Raw genomic sequence first — 20,146 nt, 5'->3', positions numbered from 1 at the left:
GCAGAGGTCAACACTTCAGAATAAGGGTTTTCTAGACATAATAGTGATCTGAGGCAAGACACCTACAGGTTTCTTCCATCTTCCTCTGTGTTCTTGAGCCCTCACTTAGGATACTAAGGTGGAAGTAAGTTGCTCACCTTTCTCCTCTATGGCTGAGGTTTTTAGATGAATTGCAGTGCAAAGGCAAGGGAAGAGGTAGGAGCTCAGAAGAACAGAAATCCCTTTATGCAGCAAATGCTGCAGTGTCTGTTTACATTATACACAACCATGGACTCATCTACTTCCAAAGTGACAAATCATTTGTACGCTGAACCTTTGCAAGTGATCCATGATTTTCTCAAGTCTCAAAATCATGTCCTTAATTAGACCTGGTTCCTAAGTGCAAAACTTAATTGACAAAATTCTAAATTAGTTGAATCTTGGCTAATCCCCATGGTTTTCTCATTATTACTGAAATATAGGATGCCAAATGGGACGTTCAAAACAATACAAAGCATAATCCACAGAAGCCAACTCTCCCTTACTTAGGGTTCAAAATTTGTTGTTTTACTCTTGATCTAAACATTTTGGGATTTCTATTCAAATCCCAACAAGAAAATAATGCCTAACATTTTTTTAAACACATTAAAAGCAAGAACTGCTTTGTTTAATATTTTATATTACATGTATTTGCTAAAGAACTTCTACAATAATATTTTGTTTAAATAAAAAGTTGAAATGATATTCAGACAAGATAATGGAAACAGTATCTCCAAAGTCTTTGAGTGGGTCAACTGTTTTCGTGAGAGCAGAACAATTTCAAATAACAACCCCAGATTTTATACAGTAATATACCAAATCAACTTGCAGGCCACAGAATACGTAGAGCAGAAGCAAGTTATTTTACTTCAGGCACTTGGCTAATATAATAAATTTGAAATAAAAACCTAAAACTCATTCTGCAAACCAACAAAATCATAGCAGCTGAAGTACAAGTTTACACCTGGAGTCCTCTTAATAACTATTAGTATAATTAGAGAATAACAGATAAAAAATAAATTAATCCCAAAAAATAATCAAATAACCAGCAACTGGTTGACTATATATGCATATAAGTCATATAAATAAAATCTAATTGAGGCAAGCAATGATAAAAGCAATAAAACATTAACCACTTACGCTCCTGGCCCTTGCCATGTCCATGTGATTGTGTCCTAAAAAAAGAAGTGTGACATTTGCAATTAATTATTGTGCTTTCAACTTTTTACACTGCATGCAGCATAACTGACAATATATTACTAAGAACCTTTCATGGAAACTTCTATGCCCTCTTTACAGAAGATCTTAACCCTGTTAGGAATCAGCCCATCTTTTATACAGCTATATGGCCAAAAAGAACACTGTGTGAAACACTAAGAGAGGACAAATCACAGTAAAAGAAGTGAACAAGATGCAAATAGCAAAAAGGGAACAGAGACCTGTAAAGCAATATATAACAGCTAGGAATATGACAGTAAAAATCATCCAATTTTTAACACTAAAAACAGCACAGGAAAATACTAAGATACTTTTAATACTAAGAAACAGCACAGGAAAAAAACCTGCACGACTTGGAGATGTGATTTGAGTGTACAAAAAAGAATCTAAAAACCTAAAAATTAGTTCTGCTCTAACGGGGAAAAAGAGTTAAGGCATTAATGTAAAGACAAGAGGACTAATTAAATTCAGGTTTCTGAAAGACCTGATCAGAAAGATAATTTTTTCAACCTACTGAACATGTTCCAGTTCACTTCTATGCTACCATCCAAACCCATTCTAGAGATTTCAGGTGATCACACGTACCATGACCATGAAAAAACAAGTTAAACTCAAGTTTAAATTACCATTTAGAGCAAAAGGCCACCTAAAGTAAAAATAAAAGAAAGCAAAGCCATCCATAAAAGGTGAAAAACGTGATTAAAGATCCACTAAAAATTCAAAACTTGACATTTAACAATTATTTTCAATCAAATGAAATATGATAAAGGATGAGTCTATCTGCAGCAATCAATTTATCTGCATTAAAAAAAACCCACCTCCATCTAGTGATATTTTAGAACTATAATGTGGATAGTTTTACTGTTACACAGTTTCTGGCTATTTTGATGTCTCTGATAATACTGCAAGTAAACATATTATGGGTTTTGTCTTTTTCCCACAAAGAACTTTCATTACAAACCATGAGAAACCAGTGTAGATAGCTGATAACTTATCTAGAGACTAGATCTGCCCTATAGAACACCAAGCACTACACATCTCCAACTCAGCTCTCTAAATTGCAACAGCGCAGAGGGAGATAAAGAAAAAATGTGATCTCCATTAAAGTGTCTGGATCACTGAACAGTGCATAGGTATTTGCAGAATCCAGCCTCATGCTGGCTAGCTGGCAAGTCAAACTCAAGTAAGCCATGTTATCTATCAACAATCCTGCAAGAAATTCCCAATGTGAATGTCATAATAGACAGGCATGCTTTTTTTTTGGTCAAAATATCAGGATGCATCAGGGATAATGGCCAGAAACGCTATCTAGGGGAAAACAGGATTCTGATCTTCAAGAGGCAGATCCCTGTTATAGGAGACTCCTATCAGCATCATCAATATCTTTATGATAATAACAACAAGCAGAGAAAAGGAAGTAGGATTTTCCCTACATAACTAACTTACCTTTTATATTTATCACAGCTACCAGCTTACACTTCTGGACAACATTCTCTTTGACAGCATTCTTTGCATTTATTGTATCCAAGTAATGCATACTTTAAACTGTGTGGAAGTACATAAAATGATACAATAGCTTGGTTGGAAGGGACCTTTTAAGGCCATCTATTCCAACTCCCCTGCAATGAGCAGGGACATCTTCAACTACATCCTGCTAGCCAGAGCTCCATCCAAGCTGACCTTGAATGTTATCCCCTCTGTTATTTCCCCTCAGCACAGGAGGAAATAAAGAGAAGAGCCATCTTCCATAGAGTTTGTATTTGACACAAGAAGATACTGAGAATCATATGCCAACTTTCAAACAGGAGATTGGCTGTGTTTTTATAGGTTCAGGTAACCCTGATATACCAAAACTGTACAAGAGCTGCTGCCAAACCGCTTATTAAATAGCACAGTTACTTGTGGAAGATATTTAGACATAAAATACATTTTAAATGGCTCTGTGATATTTAAACAGGTATATAGTTTATATATTTTCATAATTTCATAAGTAACAGCATTCTGACAGAAAATTCAAATGAAGAAACAAGGGAAAAAAGTAAAAAATTGTAAAAAGGATTGCAGTAGAGAACCTATGGGCGCAGACATTAGAGCCCATATTCTAATTAGAATATAGGTAATAGCTCTCAGGCATCCAATACCTAAAATATTACCAATCTAGACAACCAGTAGCAAAATTTGGAATATCAGGTCTAAACAACATTTTAAGCGTTAAAATTTCTTTCTGCTCATGCATCAAGAAGAGAAACATATTAAAATATTACTACTAAAAAGCATTGATACAGGACCAGAGATGTCATCTAATACAAACAGCCACAAGCCTCAAGATAACTGTTATTCAGGGAGCAACTCTAAAAAATATAAAACACAGAGCTCTTCACAGCAACCAGAACTAGATTTATTTGCTATAAAAAAACTCTGAATTTACTTCTTCACTTTTGCCATGTTTCAGCCCACTGCAGAACAGTAGTGCTTTCCCTAGTTCTTCAACAGACTACAATGAAATAAACATGGCAGAGTGCAGACACCTACCACATTCAACCCAGGTTCTGATCTCAAAAAGTCTCTCAAAACAGCCAGGTGCACTCAAATCGAAGACTGTTGTCATCTATACTGTGAAACTCAAAGCTCTGAACATGGATCAGAGCAGGCACTTCAAGCAAAACACAGTGGGGTGACTGCACACAATGTAACCTGGAGTTCACTGGCTAAGCAAAGATCTTAAGAAGTTCCTTTCTAAACCTAAAATTATAATATGCATCAGTCAAACAAGGCAACAAATAGAAAGCCAGAGACATTTAAAGTTTGTTAAAAATGTTATCCTAGTGTATGAAAACCAATTCTCATTCCCTACTCTGTTCTTACATGTGTTGTGGTTTAATCCCAGCTGGCAACTGAGTACCACACAGCTGCTTGCTCCCTTACTCCTCCTCCCCTGGCGTGTCAGGAGAATTGGGAGGAGAGAATTGGGAAGAAAAGGTAAGCCTTGCCTTCTAGGTTGAGATAAGAATAGCTCAATAATTGAAACAAAATAATCTAACTCCGTATTCCTAACCAAAATAAACCTCACCTTCATGTACCACATCATATTCCTTCTGCCTCTCTTCCTTCTAACTCTGATGCAACTCTTCTGCAACCCCCAAGCTAATGTAAAAATAAAGCAGTAATAGCAATTATCACTCCTGTCATTAATGCTTAGACCTTTGGAAGGTCTCTAGGAATTAGATCATAGGAGGTTAAATGACTCAGTAAGGCACTGAAAATGAAGTGTTTTACAGCAAGTAAAAGTAGTAGGAAAAACTTAAGTCCCATACACAAACTCATGCCAGCTCACAATGGATATCTATATAACTAGTTAGAATTTCTTTTATGAGATGTTTGCAGTAACATAAAAATTATGAAAATTTTCATTTACATTTATATTGTTTTACGTCAATGTTAGAAGCTCACAAATTTCTGTTAGTAAAGTGTTAAAGTTATAGGAACATTTACTATTGGTTTACAAACATTGAATATTATGTACTACAGGCAATAATGACATTTCAGTATGCACCTGGATTTTGAAGATATTTACAAAATAACATTTGATAGCTTTATATTGCTATGGGCTTAACATTAACAAAAAGTTACAAGGCATATTAATATGACATAAGCCACAAGCATGTTTGCCATTTTAAATGGCAGTGCCACCAAAACCTCAAACTATTTTTAGAAATGAATATTTCTTCCTGAAAATATAACAATTATGTAATGAAAAATCCCAGGCAGCCTGCTACAATGCACTTGATACTATGTAAGCATACCAGGCTGCTACTCTTGTCACAGCATCTGCCAAGATAATTTTGGGGTTACTGCAAACTACTTGATTGCCATTACACCTTGACTCAGCCAAGAGCAAATGGTGGTCTATGTATATTAACTTTGCATGGATTCTTTTCTTTTTTAATCACACATATGTTTTATATCCACCTGTAAATGACAGGTTTTATATCAACCTGTAAATGACAGAAAGAACAGTGGATGGAAATATTTGTAAGCTACTCAGGTACCAAGAAGAAAAAATCCTTCCTTAGAGCACGGGGTTGTTAATGGGCTAGTCACAGACCTTCTGATGCGACATGCACCAGTAAAAGCGACCAGGTGGTCCTTGTTTTACTTCTGACACTCTCCATACCCTCCTTAAGTAAATTCCACTTCAGAAGGAGACAAAAACATCAGATATTGTAAATAAACACTATAATCTGCATTTTACCTGAATATAATTTACATTGGAGGACTAGTCCAAATTGGCTAATTCCTTAGCCAAGGGCATGGTGAATGTAAAACAGACAAGATGACGCTTTATAAAGGTGCAGAGGACCTCAAGACATTATCTTATACCATTCAGCCAGTCACAGTAATTCATGACTAACACCCCCAAAGGCAGGAGATGCAGAAACATCTTCCAGCAATAAATGACATTAACAAAACTCTCCAGCAAACACTGCAGGAACAGGGAGCACTTAGGAACACAGATCCTGGACAGAAATTGCCATTTGTTGAGTACTTCTTGTAACAACCTGAACAACTTTCAAAGCAGAAACATTTAAACTGTCTAATATTGCTTGAGGTTTAATGAATAAATGCTTAACTAGCAACACCTTAGTAATGATTTTTGAATTTTTAAACCTAAAAGGTTACACAAGGGCCAATGCACTTAAAGAAAAATGCCCTGAATTTGCAAGCTGAACTTACCAGTTTGTTTGGATAACGTAAAACCACTGGCTGTACAGGAACCCCAGGAATAAATGCTCCTAGAAGGCACATACAATACAGAATTAATTCATAGTGAATTTTGGTAGAGAAGAAATTTACTGCAGCAAGAAAAAAATTATACAGCTAACAGACTGATAGGAAGTAGGTGATGATGAAACAACAGGATCTGAAAGTAGCCTTGAAAATAATCAAAAAAAGCAAGCACTGGAGAATGACTCCTTTTCAGCAGATAGCTAATTAAAAATGTTTGTTTACATTATCTCTCAAATTATCCTCTAGCGCTTATACATATTGTCATTTACACAAGTCAAAGCTTAGTACCAAATTCAGCTCAATAAATGAATATAAAAAATGAGCATGCACAAGATAGTTAAATTAATTTATTCCCTATGGTCAACAATATTTTTGGTAAAGACCTTGGGCTTTCTTATGTAAAAGCAGCTTTCTATTTTTATCTGAAAAACAATAATTTATAGGCAATTTGTCATCTCTGAAATAACAGAATTAATGTCACTTCTATTCTGTAGCTATGGGAAAACTAATAGTTACAAATTGAACTAGAGCTATATTGAACTAGAGCTATTATTCAGAAGCATTGCTTCACTTCATGGGAAAATTACAGTTGTGATAAATAAGCAGCACAAGTTCCATGTCATTTGCTAAGCATTTTCTTGGTTTCTAATATAAAGACTGGGTAAGCATAATAAGTATCTGGTTCAAGACTTCTCTTAACATCTCTTTCTCTCATGAAGAAATTAAGAATTTCACTCAAATTATGTTATTCTTGACAGTTTACTAAGATCTCCCTAATATTCCAATCAAAATTAAGAACAGAATAATTGAAGTACACTGTATTCCTAGCATAACATTTGCTTTACAAAATAACTGTTAGGACTTAAAAGGAGTAATTGTTTATGGAGTATAAACATCTTTAAATGAAGGTGGTCTGTATAGAATCCTTAAGAGATTTGGAGGCCAGTGGTACCTTCTGCTCAGTCTCAAAGAACAGTCTAAGTAACTTTTGAAATAATTCAAAGCTGACAAAAGCTGAGTGGTAGATGACAACACTACCATTTAAACACAAAACCAAGAAAATGTGTAGTAAGAGCAAGGAGCATAGGCCATGTTAGTAGAATGGGGAAAAGCATCCAGATAGAAATAACTTGAATAGAGACCTAAAGTAACATGTGAGGAATAAGTGAGGAATTTTGAAGCAAAGGATTTCCGGAAGGCTGGATGGATACAGACAAATGTTTCAGTAGGAAAAGTGAGACAGTCAAGAGGCAGACAGCAGCATGTCCTAGACCAGAGCAGAGGAAGATAGAGTGAGAATGTAAGGATGAAATACATGGTGCCTGGAATGTCTATGGCACAGAGGGAGGGCAGGAAATCGGGATTTTACATGAAGGATTCAGGCTAGCTTTCAAAGCATGGTCAGGATTCAGGTGGAGAGAGAAGGAGAGCACAGAGCTACAGAAGCAGATGTTTCCCTAATCACCATTCCATCATCTAAAAAGGTAACAGCTGAGAGAAAAGTCTGAGATTCTTTCAGCCAAATGAATCAGTGCAAGGAACCACAGTGCTGACTCACTGCATGATATTCTAAGAGTGATATTTAAATTGCAAGCCAAACAAAACACAAGACACACAGTAAGACCAGAAACTACACGGAAAACTAGGAAGTCCAGAAACACATTCACAGCTGCCTTGCTCACTGAAGCTCCTTTATTGACCATCTCCCTACCTACATGATAAAGGCAAGTTTACATTAAAGATCAGTGGTTTGCTGCAGTACTGGCATTTGTCCCTACTGGAAATGCACTTTACAGCTACAGCAATGTTCAGCATTACAACCTCTACTAATCTGATAAACTAAATGGGTGATACTACTGAAAAGAGCTTAGAACATGGATGTTATGTAAAAACTGTAAAACATGGCAGCCTCTGTAACAGTGTTACACAGGAAACATTTTTGTGCCATCTTCAGAATGCAACTCCACAGAAGAGTTAGAGAAGGATCAGCCAGATACAATACAGAACAAATGCTGGGCAGCCTGAAATAGATACACTACAAAGCTTAAGGTAGCAGTGAATATCTAAATGCTGCATGACAGACCCAATATAGGAGGTAGCAAGGGAAAAAAAAGCAAAAAGACACGAATATAAACAAAAACCCAGGAAGAAACATTACTCCTCCAGTTCATAGGCATCTCAGAAGCCTAGAAAAAACCTGAATTATTGAAACTGTTTTGTTCAATAGTAGAATTACAATCTTCCTGTAGCATCAAAATTTATATTCCAATTTTACCCTATTGCAAGGTTTTTAACTCAACTTCTGCAACAGCAAGCAAATTAAAATGCAACTGGTATTTCAGAATATGAAGATACAAGGACATTCTGTAGAGAACAGAGAAATGAGCATAATACCTACCAGGTTTGAATGTAATTAGACAGGATCGGTTTGTGCAAGTGCCCTCTGGGAATATCATTATCTTGAAGTAAAAAAAAAGTTGACTTTTAGGAACTATTTCAATGTGAATTTATTTATAAACACATATTTTTAAAGCTGTTATTAACCGACTACAGCAAAAATGTTCTCCATGACAGACAGTTCAGTTAGAGTAAAAAAAAAAAAAAGTTGCTGAAGATGTCAAGTAAACTTCTACCTTAATAGGAAAAATATTTTTCTTTTTTGGTGATTTTTGCCTCTTTCTTGCCCTCCAATAATAACTGTATTTATTGAAACACTAACAATGACCAGAAACACTTGTTAAGTATGAGTATTTTCACTGAAGATTTTTGTGGTAGATAAAGTATCATAGTCTGTTGTGTATCAGAACAAAATTCCTGCTTGCAGGCTAAGAAAATTGTTATTTTCTCTTTGCTATTACGGGGCATGTGCACAGATGCCCAAATGACAGACACTGAAAATACCTGAAGAGAATTATAAAAAAAGGAGCAAAAACACTTAAGTTGAACCAATTCAGCAGAACAGGGTAGACTGTACAAGAACAAACAAACAAAGCCCCCCCCCCCCAATCCATATTATAAGGGAACAAAGCAATGGACTAGAACTAACATTACTAGTTTTGCCCACTCTGTCCTAGCTTGCTTTGAAATCTAATCATGAAACTCATGATGCAAAAGCTGTAAATCACCTGTCACATTGTTTATAGCTGTTCATAACATTTTTGCCGTCCAGTATGCAGAGGTATACCCACTGTTAGCAGCAATAATCCCATAAAAATATACAGTACCCTATTCTCAAAAACACCACAGGAATGCTTCAAATTTGCAAAATAATCACACGCTTCTAGGAATCTGAGATCTTACATATCATCCTTTCCTTCCCAGTGTCTCTTTCAAGGCACATTATAAACAGCCACATTTAAGGTGCAGAAAAAAGTCCTGGGCCACTAGTTCTATCCATGTTTTCACCATGTGTTTTAACAGAGGTGGGTATTGGAACATCCATATTTTTTGGGCTGCCTTGCCCAGTACCACATCGCCAACAATGGCAATGCCATAATCTTGTGACGGGTGAGAACACACAGTGCTTTTCCAGGTATTCTGCTGAGCACTTCATTTTTTTTCCTCTTAGAGGACTTCCTCACCTGCTGTTGTCTGTCCATTTAGTACCACTTAAGAGCTGTCTAGCCATGTACTTACCCAGTTTCCCCCAAAACACAATGCAATGAGAGACAGATGAGAATCTTACATTTTATCTTCTAGAAAGAGGGGGTGGGGAAAATTTCACACACACGCACAGCACCCCAAACCATCTAAAGCCACCCACAATGAAAAAAGCAAACTGCATATCCAAAGCCTGGAAATGCCAAATACCATCTCTTACAGAGTAGCAGAATACAGTACCTGTGGCCATTTACCATCAGACTGGGCACGCCTCTTTATCTCTTCAACAGTTTTCCTGCGAGAATCCTGGTCTGACCGAGATACAAATACTGGTCGGATATATTTGATCAGAGCTGAAGAGGAGGGAAAACAAAAACAAGGACCAGCCTTTATTTTCCCTCTGTTTGAAAACGATCCCCCACCCCCTCCATACATCCCCACTCCCCCCCCACCACCAATTAGTCCTCTGGACATAACTAATATAAAAGAACATAACTGCTTTATTATATTACACTGCAAAATCGAATACTCAGCTGAATTATTGCAGCTTTATTGAAATATTTTCTCAAGTTTCTGTGAGGAAAACAGTTTTAAAAATTTTGGCATTTTGCAGTTTTTCAGTTTTTAATAGATCCATATATACAACACAGATAATGTAAAACATGATGGTACATATTATGCAGTTTTCTGCAACAATGCAGCTGTGGCTGTCCATAGGCCATTTCCTCCCTCCACAAAAATCACACAGTCTATAGCCACTCCCAAACCAGCAGGAATCTCCCTGCTACCTAGGTGCTTGTAAAAGACATTCTGTCAGTCAAACTGTCTCTGTCTTTAGAGCTTTTGTCTTCTATGACAGCTCAGCTCCGCTAAAGGTACAGCACCCAAGATATTATACACACTGATGTTATTTTTTGTGAAGAATCAGTGTCAACAGAAAAGGCATGCTCATTTTCTCACTTGTCACTTGTTTGCCTGTTCTTCATACCAGATGAATTTGATCTCAGACATCCTCTTTCTGGCTCAGTGGGAAACCTCTTGTACGTAGCCAGACACAAAATGAACATGAGCAAAAAATCAGAAATCAATCCACAAGATACTCTCCATGCATGTCCGTCACAAGGACACCAAAGAATACTTTCAAAATAATAAGCCCATATAGCTCTTTTGTAGTGCTTGCAAAAAGCACTACAAGAAAAGCACCCTCAAATATAGTGCTCCATGCCTTTATTTAAGCAGGTTGTCTTCCAAACCTTTCAATAATTTTTGTATCGTGTAATCTTACTTGAAGGCTCAAGAGTCACTAAAACATCAGCTATTCTACTTGCCTCAAATACAGTTTTCATTTTTCCAGCCCCTGTGAGAAGAGTTCACTGACACTGTATAATCTGCTTTTGTCAAGGATAGACTTGCTACATTAACGGATCAGCCAGTGCTTAAAGCGTGAAGAAAAAAACAGTGTAAGGAATTACAGCCCTGTACTCAGCAAAAGCTGCTGGTTATGGCGTTATACCACTGGAAGTTTAGCCATCAACTCACCAAAATCCTTCAGTACTGTAGGTTCTGAGAAACGAATCTGTCAAACCTTATAGCAAGTTCCCAAACATTCAGCCAGCCTCTGAAATACTACTTTTATCCCATAAGCTGCCATGGCTCAGGAGAGAGCGTATCAGAAAAGTTACCTTGCTCCTGTACTTTTTCCTACATGTCCACTCTTAGACAATATCTATACAATATTGCTTGTCAGGGGAGCAAAAATCATCTTTGGCCAGCTGGGGTACTGTCAAGGTGAGGTAAAAACAAACAAAAAAGCCCCAAAACAAACCACAAAAAGACTAACATACAAAGAATAGGGGGGAAAAACCCCACAAACACAGAACAAATAATAAAAATAACAAGGGAAACCACACTTGGTATCATAATTGTTTTCTTCTTAGTGATGCTACTCCTGAGTTTGCCCCACTGTTACGATTTACTCCACAACAAAAACATTATAAAGGAAAGCAAAAGATCCAATATCCCCAGCCTTCACTTGAAAGTTTCTTTTACATTAGGCTCAAATGACAGAATTTAGGTTACTTCAGGCCAATGAATGAATAAGATAATTCCAGAACTCCTAGGCTCTTCTGAGGACATGCTGCAAGCAGGGTCTTATTTATCACGCATGAAATTAAGCAAGCAGACAGATTTTCCTTTGGGCAGTGTGACAGAAAACATCAGACTACACTGATGTCATTGGTATCTGAGAACTGTACAGACAAGATGGGCACACTTGGGAGCTTTACTGTTACAACCTTCCCAAAAGAAAGCTACTGTAATGTTACTAAGCTCCAGAGGAACACCAGGTGAGTTATCTTACAAATGACCAGCACCACAAACAGCAACACACCCTCATGCAAAGAAAAATTACTCTGGTATGCTGAAAGACAGAGGCAACTGAAAGCTTCCTATGGATTTGTTCTGCCTGTTGAGTTAGCCTATTAGGGTAGTATATTAAGCCTTACTTCCTTAGACACTGGACTAAAAAGGCTGACAGAATTCTTGTTTTAATATTAAACAGCAACTGAAGGTCCTGTGAGACACCAGCTACCAGGCCCTTAGTGGTTAAGTCCAACACTTTAAGTGAACTTGAAACTCAGTCATCAATAAAAAGCTGAAAATACACACCAAGGGAAAGCTAAATTTTACTTTTCTTAACCACTTCTGAAAACAGAGCACAAGGCTACACAGACCTTTACTTCCACCACATATTTTCATGTTCAGTAAACACACAAATCTGAAAATTCAAAGGCTGTATACCAAGTTGATCTGTTCAAGTCAGGAGCAGGGCCAAAGGTCTGTAAAGAGAAGCTGAAAAACATACCAAATAGGCAGCCAAGATGAGACTGTGGTCAGAAGTCAAGTTTAAACACAGGGAGAAAGTACCTAAGGTAGTGTGTGACGCAAGGAATAGGGAGGACTAGGGTGAAGTCAGGCCAGAAGTGAAAGCATAAAATGCTTCAGACAGCTGGCATACTGAGCAACTAAAGGAAACAAGCAGAACTCTGCAACATATTCAATAAACAGAACATAATCATATCCTCCTCTGCTCAGCAATTTAACTGTCCAAGACTGGCTGTAACCAGATAGTGAAGACCACAGCTCAAGAGTTCAGAGATTCTGAAAAATGTGCTTGCCCAGCTCCTCTCACTCCATTAAAGCCACCCTTGAATTATCAAATCTAGTGGACAATGACAGAGAATCTGTCAATTCACAAAATTGATCTTGTGAGTGTCATTATTTCAGCTTTTTCTCTAGCAGTGTCAGTCCCATTTCATCTAGTCCCTCTCACTCCCAATTTCAGATCATACAAGGAGTCCTGTGGACAGCTGACATGCTGCATTCTACCTTCTTAGGCAGGCATTTCATATGCAATTTAAAAAGTGCTGCCAGTAAATCATTAAAACCTCTGCCTCTCAGGGCAGCCAGAATGCCACAGATATTCTAACCAACAGAAAGTTGCTTGAAACAGCCTTTTTAAAGAGAGCCTGCAAAAACTCAGTATTGCTTTAATTAATAGCAGGGTGGCAGCTCCAAGTGATTTCAGTAACTCCCATGCAATCAATTTCAGCACCAGCACAATGAATAAGCAAAACCCATCTTTTTTCCTGATCAGCTGAACACATACAGTTGATGTCTTTAAACTTCTTAAGACAAAAGGGAAAAAATTATTTCCCCTCTCTCTTTGCAGGCAAGTATGTGTGAAGAAACCTTGTTTCAATTCAAGACACAAAGTGCTGTATAACACACAACAGCAGAAAGTATTGTAGCAAACCATTTATACTGGCAACATCACCACTGGTTCCACAAGGCACCAGAGAACACAAAAAGCTATGGAACAGACACAGGGCACGACTTACAATTCTTCTAAAATGTATCCATACACACATTTTTGAGTGGGCAGTTACATTTTCACCACTGTAAAATCAACTACAAACAAAGTGATGGCTGCAAAAGTAGAGGACGCTGAAGTTGAGGCTTTCACTTGGCCTCCCTACCAAACAACACAAAACCCCTGACACTCTAAGGGAATCCTACAGAGGCAGCACAATTGGCTCTGCTTGCCTTTATCACGGAGGTAAGCTGTACAAGTAGGCTGCAGCGGGATATCCATTTACAGTATTTACTCATGAAGGATAAAGGTTGAAAAGTGCTACCTTGGACTTAGTTTTCAAGAGTTGCCTTACCCAAATGTACATGCTCACAAAGTTCTGAACTTCACAACTGTGAAGTTTTGTTGTGAACAAAAGTTCACAACTTTTCTAATGAAATAACACCTAATATGAAAACTGCTCTTTTCTGTAGAGAAAAGAAGAAAGGAAATCTACAAGAGGCTCAAAAGTCCTCTGCAAGTTATAGGGGAAGAAAACCATTGAGGTTTTCTTACAATTACTTCCTGTGCATATGGACACAAGAGACCTCAAAAATGTAAAAACTCAAGAAACATACACACCCCAAATACACAAAGTTGTATCAATGCACAAAACTTAATTCAACCAAAATTAGGATCTTCTGCACTTGGAATTACATTGTTCTTACAAAAGAAGTGTTATTATAGTCATGATACTCGGTAAGAGATTTGTAAAGCTGGTGGTAGTATCTTATTTTATATATAATAAATATACTTACTATATATATATATATAATAAGTATATATATTATATATTTACTTATATATATATTTTATATATAATAAATAAATATATATATACATATATATATATATTATATATATACTTATTTGACTCAAGTCTAAATCAACCACTGAAGATAAATGTATGTCAAGAAAACTTCTCCAAGTTTGACTAAATGCTTAGCAGATGGACCACCTGACTGCAGGCATGCAAAGCATTCATGGTATTAATGAATGGGAGGCAGCATTAATGGGAAAGTTCTCCTCCCTGCTTCCAAAGAGAAAGCCAGGAAACAGTGCAGCCCATAGGACAAGGAAAGGTCAGTAGTGGGAAGTAAATAATCAGTACCCTCCTTAGCTTTAACAGAAGCAAATTGTGGTATTTGGGTCAGTCTTTAAAAATGTGATCAATTTCCTTTAAGGATTCCTTGAGAGACAAAGACTTCTTTTTTATCTCAGAGACACCTGCAATACCTGTATGAGGACATGGTTTTATGTTTTAGCTTTCTGCTGCCAATCTAAAAAGTATTTAAGGCAGGCAGCAGTATTGGTTTGAAGTTTTCCTATATACTGCAGTTTGTAACTTCAATAAATGATATTAACTAGAGATGGTGGTTTGAAAGCATTCCAGTAGCAGTTTAAATGAGAAGTAATTTTTACAGAATTTTCCAGGACTCCAAGCCAAATGATAAACACATACCCATAACACACAGGTGACAATGCAAGTATTTTAAATCTGAGAGAGCTTCTGTGAGACTGAAATCTTGCAGGACCATCTGGGTGCCCACAGTCTGAAGGAAACATTGAATTTTGAAACAGAGGGTTTTAAAGGAGAAGATGAAATGGATAAGCTTGGCTACAACTTCAAGATGCTGCTCAGAAATGGGCAGTTCAAGTGTGTACTCAAGGCAGGCTACAATGCCAACACAGCATAGGATGTTGGCATTCATCCTGGTGACCTCAGTGTTCAAGCCCCTGATTTACAGTGTATAAAAGATAAGAAATCTGTAATGCCTTCACCTTAGATCAGATTTTTCCATAAGGAGTTTAAGGACTGTTTTAGTGAATCTCGTAAGTGCTTAAATGTGTGATTTTCACAGAAGAACTACGGGTTTACCACAGTTCCCTTCCTTGTAGTGTATGGAAGGGGTGGGGAGGGATGCAGGGCTAGAGGATTAGGCGGCACAACAGAGCTGGTGGGTAATTTGGCACCTTTTAAGTTTTGAGATGAAAACATACCCAGCTAGCCAAGCATAAATACTTTCCCCTGAATTACTTTTATTCTCATCTTTTAGTCATGATGCTTGAGAAAAACCTATAATGCACTTCAAAAAAATGAGCTTGAACAAAAATTCACTGGTTTACTAGGTGTGGAAAAAACCATCTACAAGAGAATTGATAGTTTTATAGCACTGTATAATTCTCCCTTTCTCTGTAGCTCTGATGTGTTCTGCCAAACACAAATTACCTCCTTCCCTTTTATAAACCTAGGGTAACCTATCATCCTGTACATTTCACAGATACCAACTCCCTCTTTTTTTCAGAGTGGTGTTAGAGACATTGAGAAGTTGCCCAAAGTTTAAATTAACTTTTCACTTACATTTAGTTTCTAAAAGTTCAGACCAGTGAAAATGCTCAAATCATAAAAATGGTCCAAAGTCCCCATCAATTCATATTTACTGATAAATTTCTTGTCCTTCTTCCTGAAGCATTTCTGCAGCAGGACCAATCATTGCAGCAATGAAAAACTACTTTCATCCAGGTTGCTTCAACAGCCAAAAATAAGACAGTGAAGTGTAACTATCCAAAATTTATGCACAAACCTTGTCCTGACTTGAAGTGAGATTCAGCAGACAAAACAGGGAAGTTTAAGGATCTGTACTGATAAATTGATCTGACTTCTCCAGACCATATAATGTATAACAGTCTCCTACGTGCATTTTCCCACAGTAAGACTTAAGTGGTCCAGCAAAGGTCACATCTCCAAGCTACCAAAACCCTGGAAAATCACTGTATAGAAACATACATCTTCCTTCAGCATCATGACATATTCCATCTGTTTGGCATTCTCTTCTTTCCAGATACTGATTTTTTTTAATGATCATTGAAATACTGTTTATATTTGGGCAAGCAGTTCCTCCCCAGAGTTTGTTAACCTTGTGTGTGTGCCAAATGGATAATTTTCTTCACTACTGACCACTGACTGAAGAGTTCATAACTCTTACCCCAGAACCAAAGAGCATTTTTAAATCTGATTTTCTTTGTTTTCCTAAAAAGGATGAAGATATCTGTAAGAGTCACAAGACATAAGTCTGCTTCTGAAATTGGACTTTGCAAACCAAGAGAGCTGCCTTCAAGTTAGACAGCAATAAAAACCCTCATACACAAATACACTTGTGGAGTACTTCCAATCCCATAAAGAACCGGCTTTTAATCATCTGGACTTTCAAGTGGATCAGAAGCTTAATATCCCATGACTGACTAAGGGTACAATAATATAGGCAGCTGTTCCAGAAACCTATTAAAATGCTTGCAGAACCAATCTTAGTAACCATTTAGCAATCAGATCATTTTGTGCCTGCTAAAGCACCTGATCCCTCTGGTATACAATGTACAATGTCTTAATAAACACTGTCATTACATCAAAAGGCCAATTTATTTATATCATACTTGAATATACAGGATGAGGATGTACTCTTCACCCAGAGTCCTCATCCTTGCAAATGATCTTTAAATTTCCTCTGCCACTTCATTTTTTACCTATTTAAGTCTGCTCAGATACTTAAATAAATGTACTTTATTCAAAACTTCCTAGAAGATTCAGAATAACCATTCACAAGACTCAAGAGATAAGTTTAGGAATATCAGTGACTGGCTCCAAAACCTTACTGAAGATGGCATACCAAGCTTGCAGGACTTACAAAACTGAAGAACACATGATTCTGACCTCTCTGGGATAAATTCTTGATGAATATCTAGAATGTTGACAATTCACCAGGCAATCCAACAAAAACATGAGCACATTATCACATAAGCACAAGAGAAATATCAGTGGTCTGATAACATGAAATGTATTTTTTTCTGTGTGTGCATGTAGAGAGGTGTAAATAACATTGGGATTAAAATACTAGATCAAAGGAGAAGATGGTCAGCACTATCTGCTTCACAGAAAACTTCTCTCAAACAGTAAGAGATTTTAAAAAAATAGTTTTACTGGAAAGTTCTCACTAATTTTTAAGCCAAACTAATCAATACAGTGATTACTACCTCTCTGTTAAGGTCCATTTACTTAAAGAACACAAACTGCTATAATTAATGTTGCTCATATAAAAGTCCACCCCTAAAAACAAAAATGGTTTTTCAACTCTCAATCCCAATTACCACCTTTGGTATGCCTCACTCCTGTGGCATTTTTGTGAACATTTCACAAGTAACTACATAAGTTTTGTGGCTGCACAGCATAAAGCAAATGCAGCTATACAATACAAAACGTTCATTTATTTGACTTCACTGTACAGTCCAGTAATATTCCATCAAATCACTTACATGTTCTCTTTTTCTGTAACTGGTTTTACTCACATATGAACTAAATGAAGTGAATAACTTTTAAAATATATTGTAGGAAGTCTAGACTTTCAATGGAATTCTGTAAAAGTCACCTCAAAATTAAATTAGGTATTTAGAAAATTTGTTCTTCTTAATACACATTATTTGTGTTACATTCATACAATCTCCATATCCCTACAGATCCTCCTGGTTCCCAATGAATCTACCATGTGGGGATACTTTAGTAGCCATTATAGTACAGTCAAATGCCATTCTGCCATTTCATCACATTGCAGTAGCACAACAGGGACTGGAGTTACCCCATTTAATTTGGGTCCTCCAGACAGACCACCTTCAAATCAAAGGGAGTTCCACACAGACTGCTTTCATTTTGCTGAGCCAGCAATTATTAAACAGCCAATTGAGTGACCTCAGAAAGAAGATACCAGCTCCTGCCTCTATGTCTGGACTGCTCCTAAAGCCCAAGTTGGCCTGGATACACCTGTGCTGTACAAGACTGCCAACATACTGTCTCACAACAGTATCTTCTTTCACAACTGAACAAGGGAGTTCAATTTCTTTTTGTTTTCACACTATGCTTGTTTGCATACACTTGTTTTCAAAAACACATGCCTGCCTGCACCCTTTTTCTTTTGGTTCAAAGCATCTATTAATTTTTACATAGATTTTTCACTGCCACAAATTTCTAAACACCATTAGTAAGATATTCAGCGAAATTAAGATGCAACTACAGATCTGGCCTGAATTTTACCTCATACAGGCAGACCCTTCCTTATATGACAAGATTCCTGAAATGAAACTTCCATAGCTAACCACTCACCATTTGTGGCTGTGTCTCAGCTTCTGTTTTTGAATGGGACCTTAAAAACACATTGTCTAATTAAATTTCAGAAGGATGTCAATACCAACAGCCTAATTCCAATTAGCTGCAAAGGAACTCAAAGCTTTTGTTAGACTTTTACATTTAAGAGTCCTACCCATGGCCAAAGTAAAATATTTTGTCACCTTTATATTGCCCATAAAAATCTACACAATGAGACACAGGGATATTCTTTGAACTTTGCTGGTCGCTAGACACAAGACAGTGGGTTGCTTCAACACAGACTTTGGTAAGAAGTCTACAAGCCCAAAAGCTTACACAATTTTTTGCCTGTCACAACTGTACCAAAAAATCACAGGTGTCCCTCAAATATTTGTGAGAACATACATGAATAATTCCAAATATAGTATTCAAGCACTACTGACTCAGGCATCTGCTTCTGTCATGACTAAACCCAAGTGCACACCAATCTGCTCTTGTGCTCATCTCTCACACTCTGCCTGAAACAAACTTATTGATGTGTGAAGGATTACCAGCACTCCCTCAAGGCAGGGTTGTGTTCAGAGCAGACCACATTCCTAAAACACGTTTCTGGGAGGGTACCCCAACTCGCACCAAGTCTTTGTAGACTTTCTCTCTAGCATTAGTCTTTGCTTCCATAGCTCCATCCTAATTTGCTTTTCTACCTGGCAGGTCTTAAAATGTTACAAGTTCACTGCAAATTAAACCATGAGTTCTGTAGGATTGCTTTGACTTCATATGGGGATTCGACTTCAGAGAAAGTGGAAAAAGAACATTCCCTTCCCCCTCCTGCCCCAATTTTTTTATTGACATTCAGAGTTGACCAGTTAAAAGAACTTCCTAAGCCATCTTTTTAAAATTGTTCTTGAAAAATGAGGTATCTACCAACTTACTTCCCCAAACAGGAATATCTTTGCTTTCTGCCTTCATCACAATGGAGGCGAAGGTCATGGTTACTGGAATGGCATCAAAGTAGGAAGAATGGGGAGCCACCGTTAATATTGCTGCTTCTGCTGGCAATGCCCGTCTGCCTTTTACATTTATCCAGTGGAATCCACCAGCAAGCCACATCATTCTCATTATTGCTTTCAGCAAAATATCCACTACCCTGTAAAGAGATGGGAAAACAGTTATGTTGCTGCAGGAACACCTTAAAATAATAAAATTAAAAATTACATGCATGATGGAAGTTCAGACAGGATATGATGCTTAAAGAAGAGCTGGAACACCGCACACACTCTGATCTTCTCTTTCTCAGCTGATTTAAAACCATTTTTACCATTTTTTAGGCAAGATGCTGTTCAACTTCATTTTATACCTGAACACTAATTCATTCTAGTCTCCAAGACCATCATTTAGTACATTGTCAATTTTAATTAAGACTATGACTGTTAAGTTTCTTCTACACAATGCCCAGTAAGGTTTTCTAGTAACACCTAAAA

General features: G+C 37.2%; 1 protein-coding gene across 3 annotated transcripts in view; it reads right to left on the bottom strand.

Annotated features, from left to right (window-relative positions):
- LPCAT1 (lysophosphatidylcholine acyltransferase 1) overlaps positions 1-20,146 on the bottom strand; it is a 65,880-nt gene that overhangs the window by 38,367 nt on the left and 7,367 nt on the right. For all 3 annotated transcript variants that reach the window (XM_041476484.1, XM_041476482.1, XM_041476483.1), the window contains exons 3-7: positions 19,598-19,812; positions 9,865-9,977; positions 8,423-8,483; positions 5,971-6,029; positions 1,159-1,193 (exon numbers count right to left, since the gene is read on the bottom strand). In XM_041476484.1, the coding sequence (XP_041332418.1) occupies positions 1,159-1,193; positions 5,971-6,029; positions 8,423-8,483; positions 9,865-9,977; positions 19,598-19,812 (483 nt within the window). The remainder of the gene's footprint in view (positions 1-1,158; positions 1,194-5,970; positions 6,030-8,422; positions 8,484-9,864; positions 9,978-19,597; positions 19,813-20,146) is intronic.

This window comes from Pyrgilauda ruficollis, unplaced genomic scaffold, assembly GCF_017590135.1.
Source record: "Pyrgilauda ruficollis isolate IOZ18807 unplaced genomic scaffold, ASM1759013v1 scaffold39, whole genome shotgun sequence".
Taxonomy (NCBI): Eukaryota; Metazoa; Chordata; class Aves; order Passeriformes; family Passeridae; genus Pyrgilauda; species Pyrgilauda ruficollis.
This window is presented reverse-complemented; position numbering and strand designations above follow the sequence as displayed.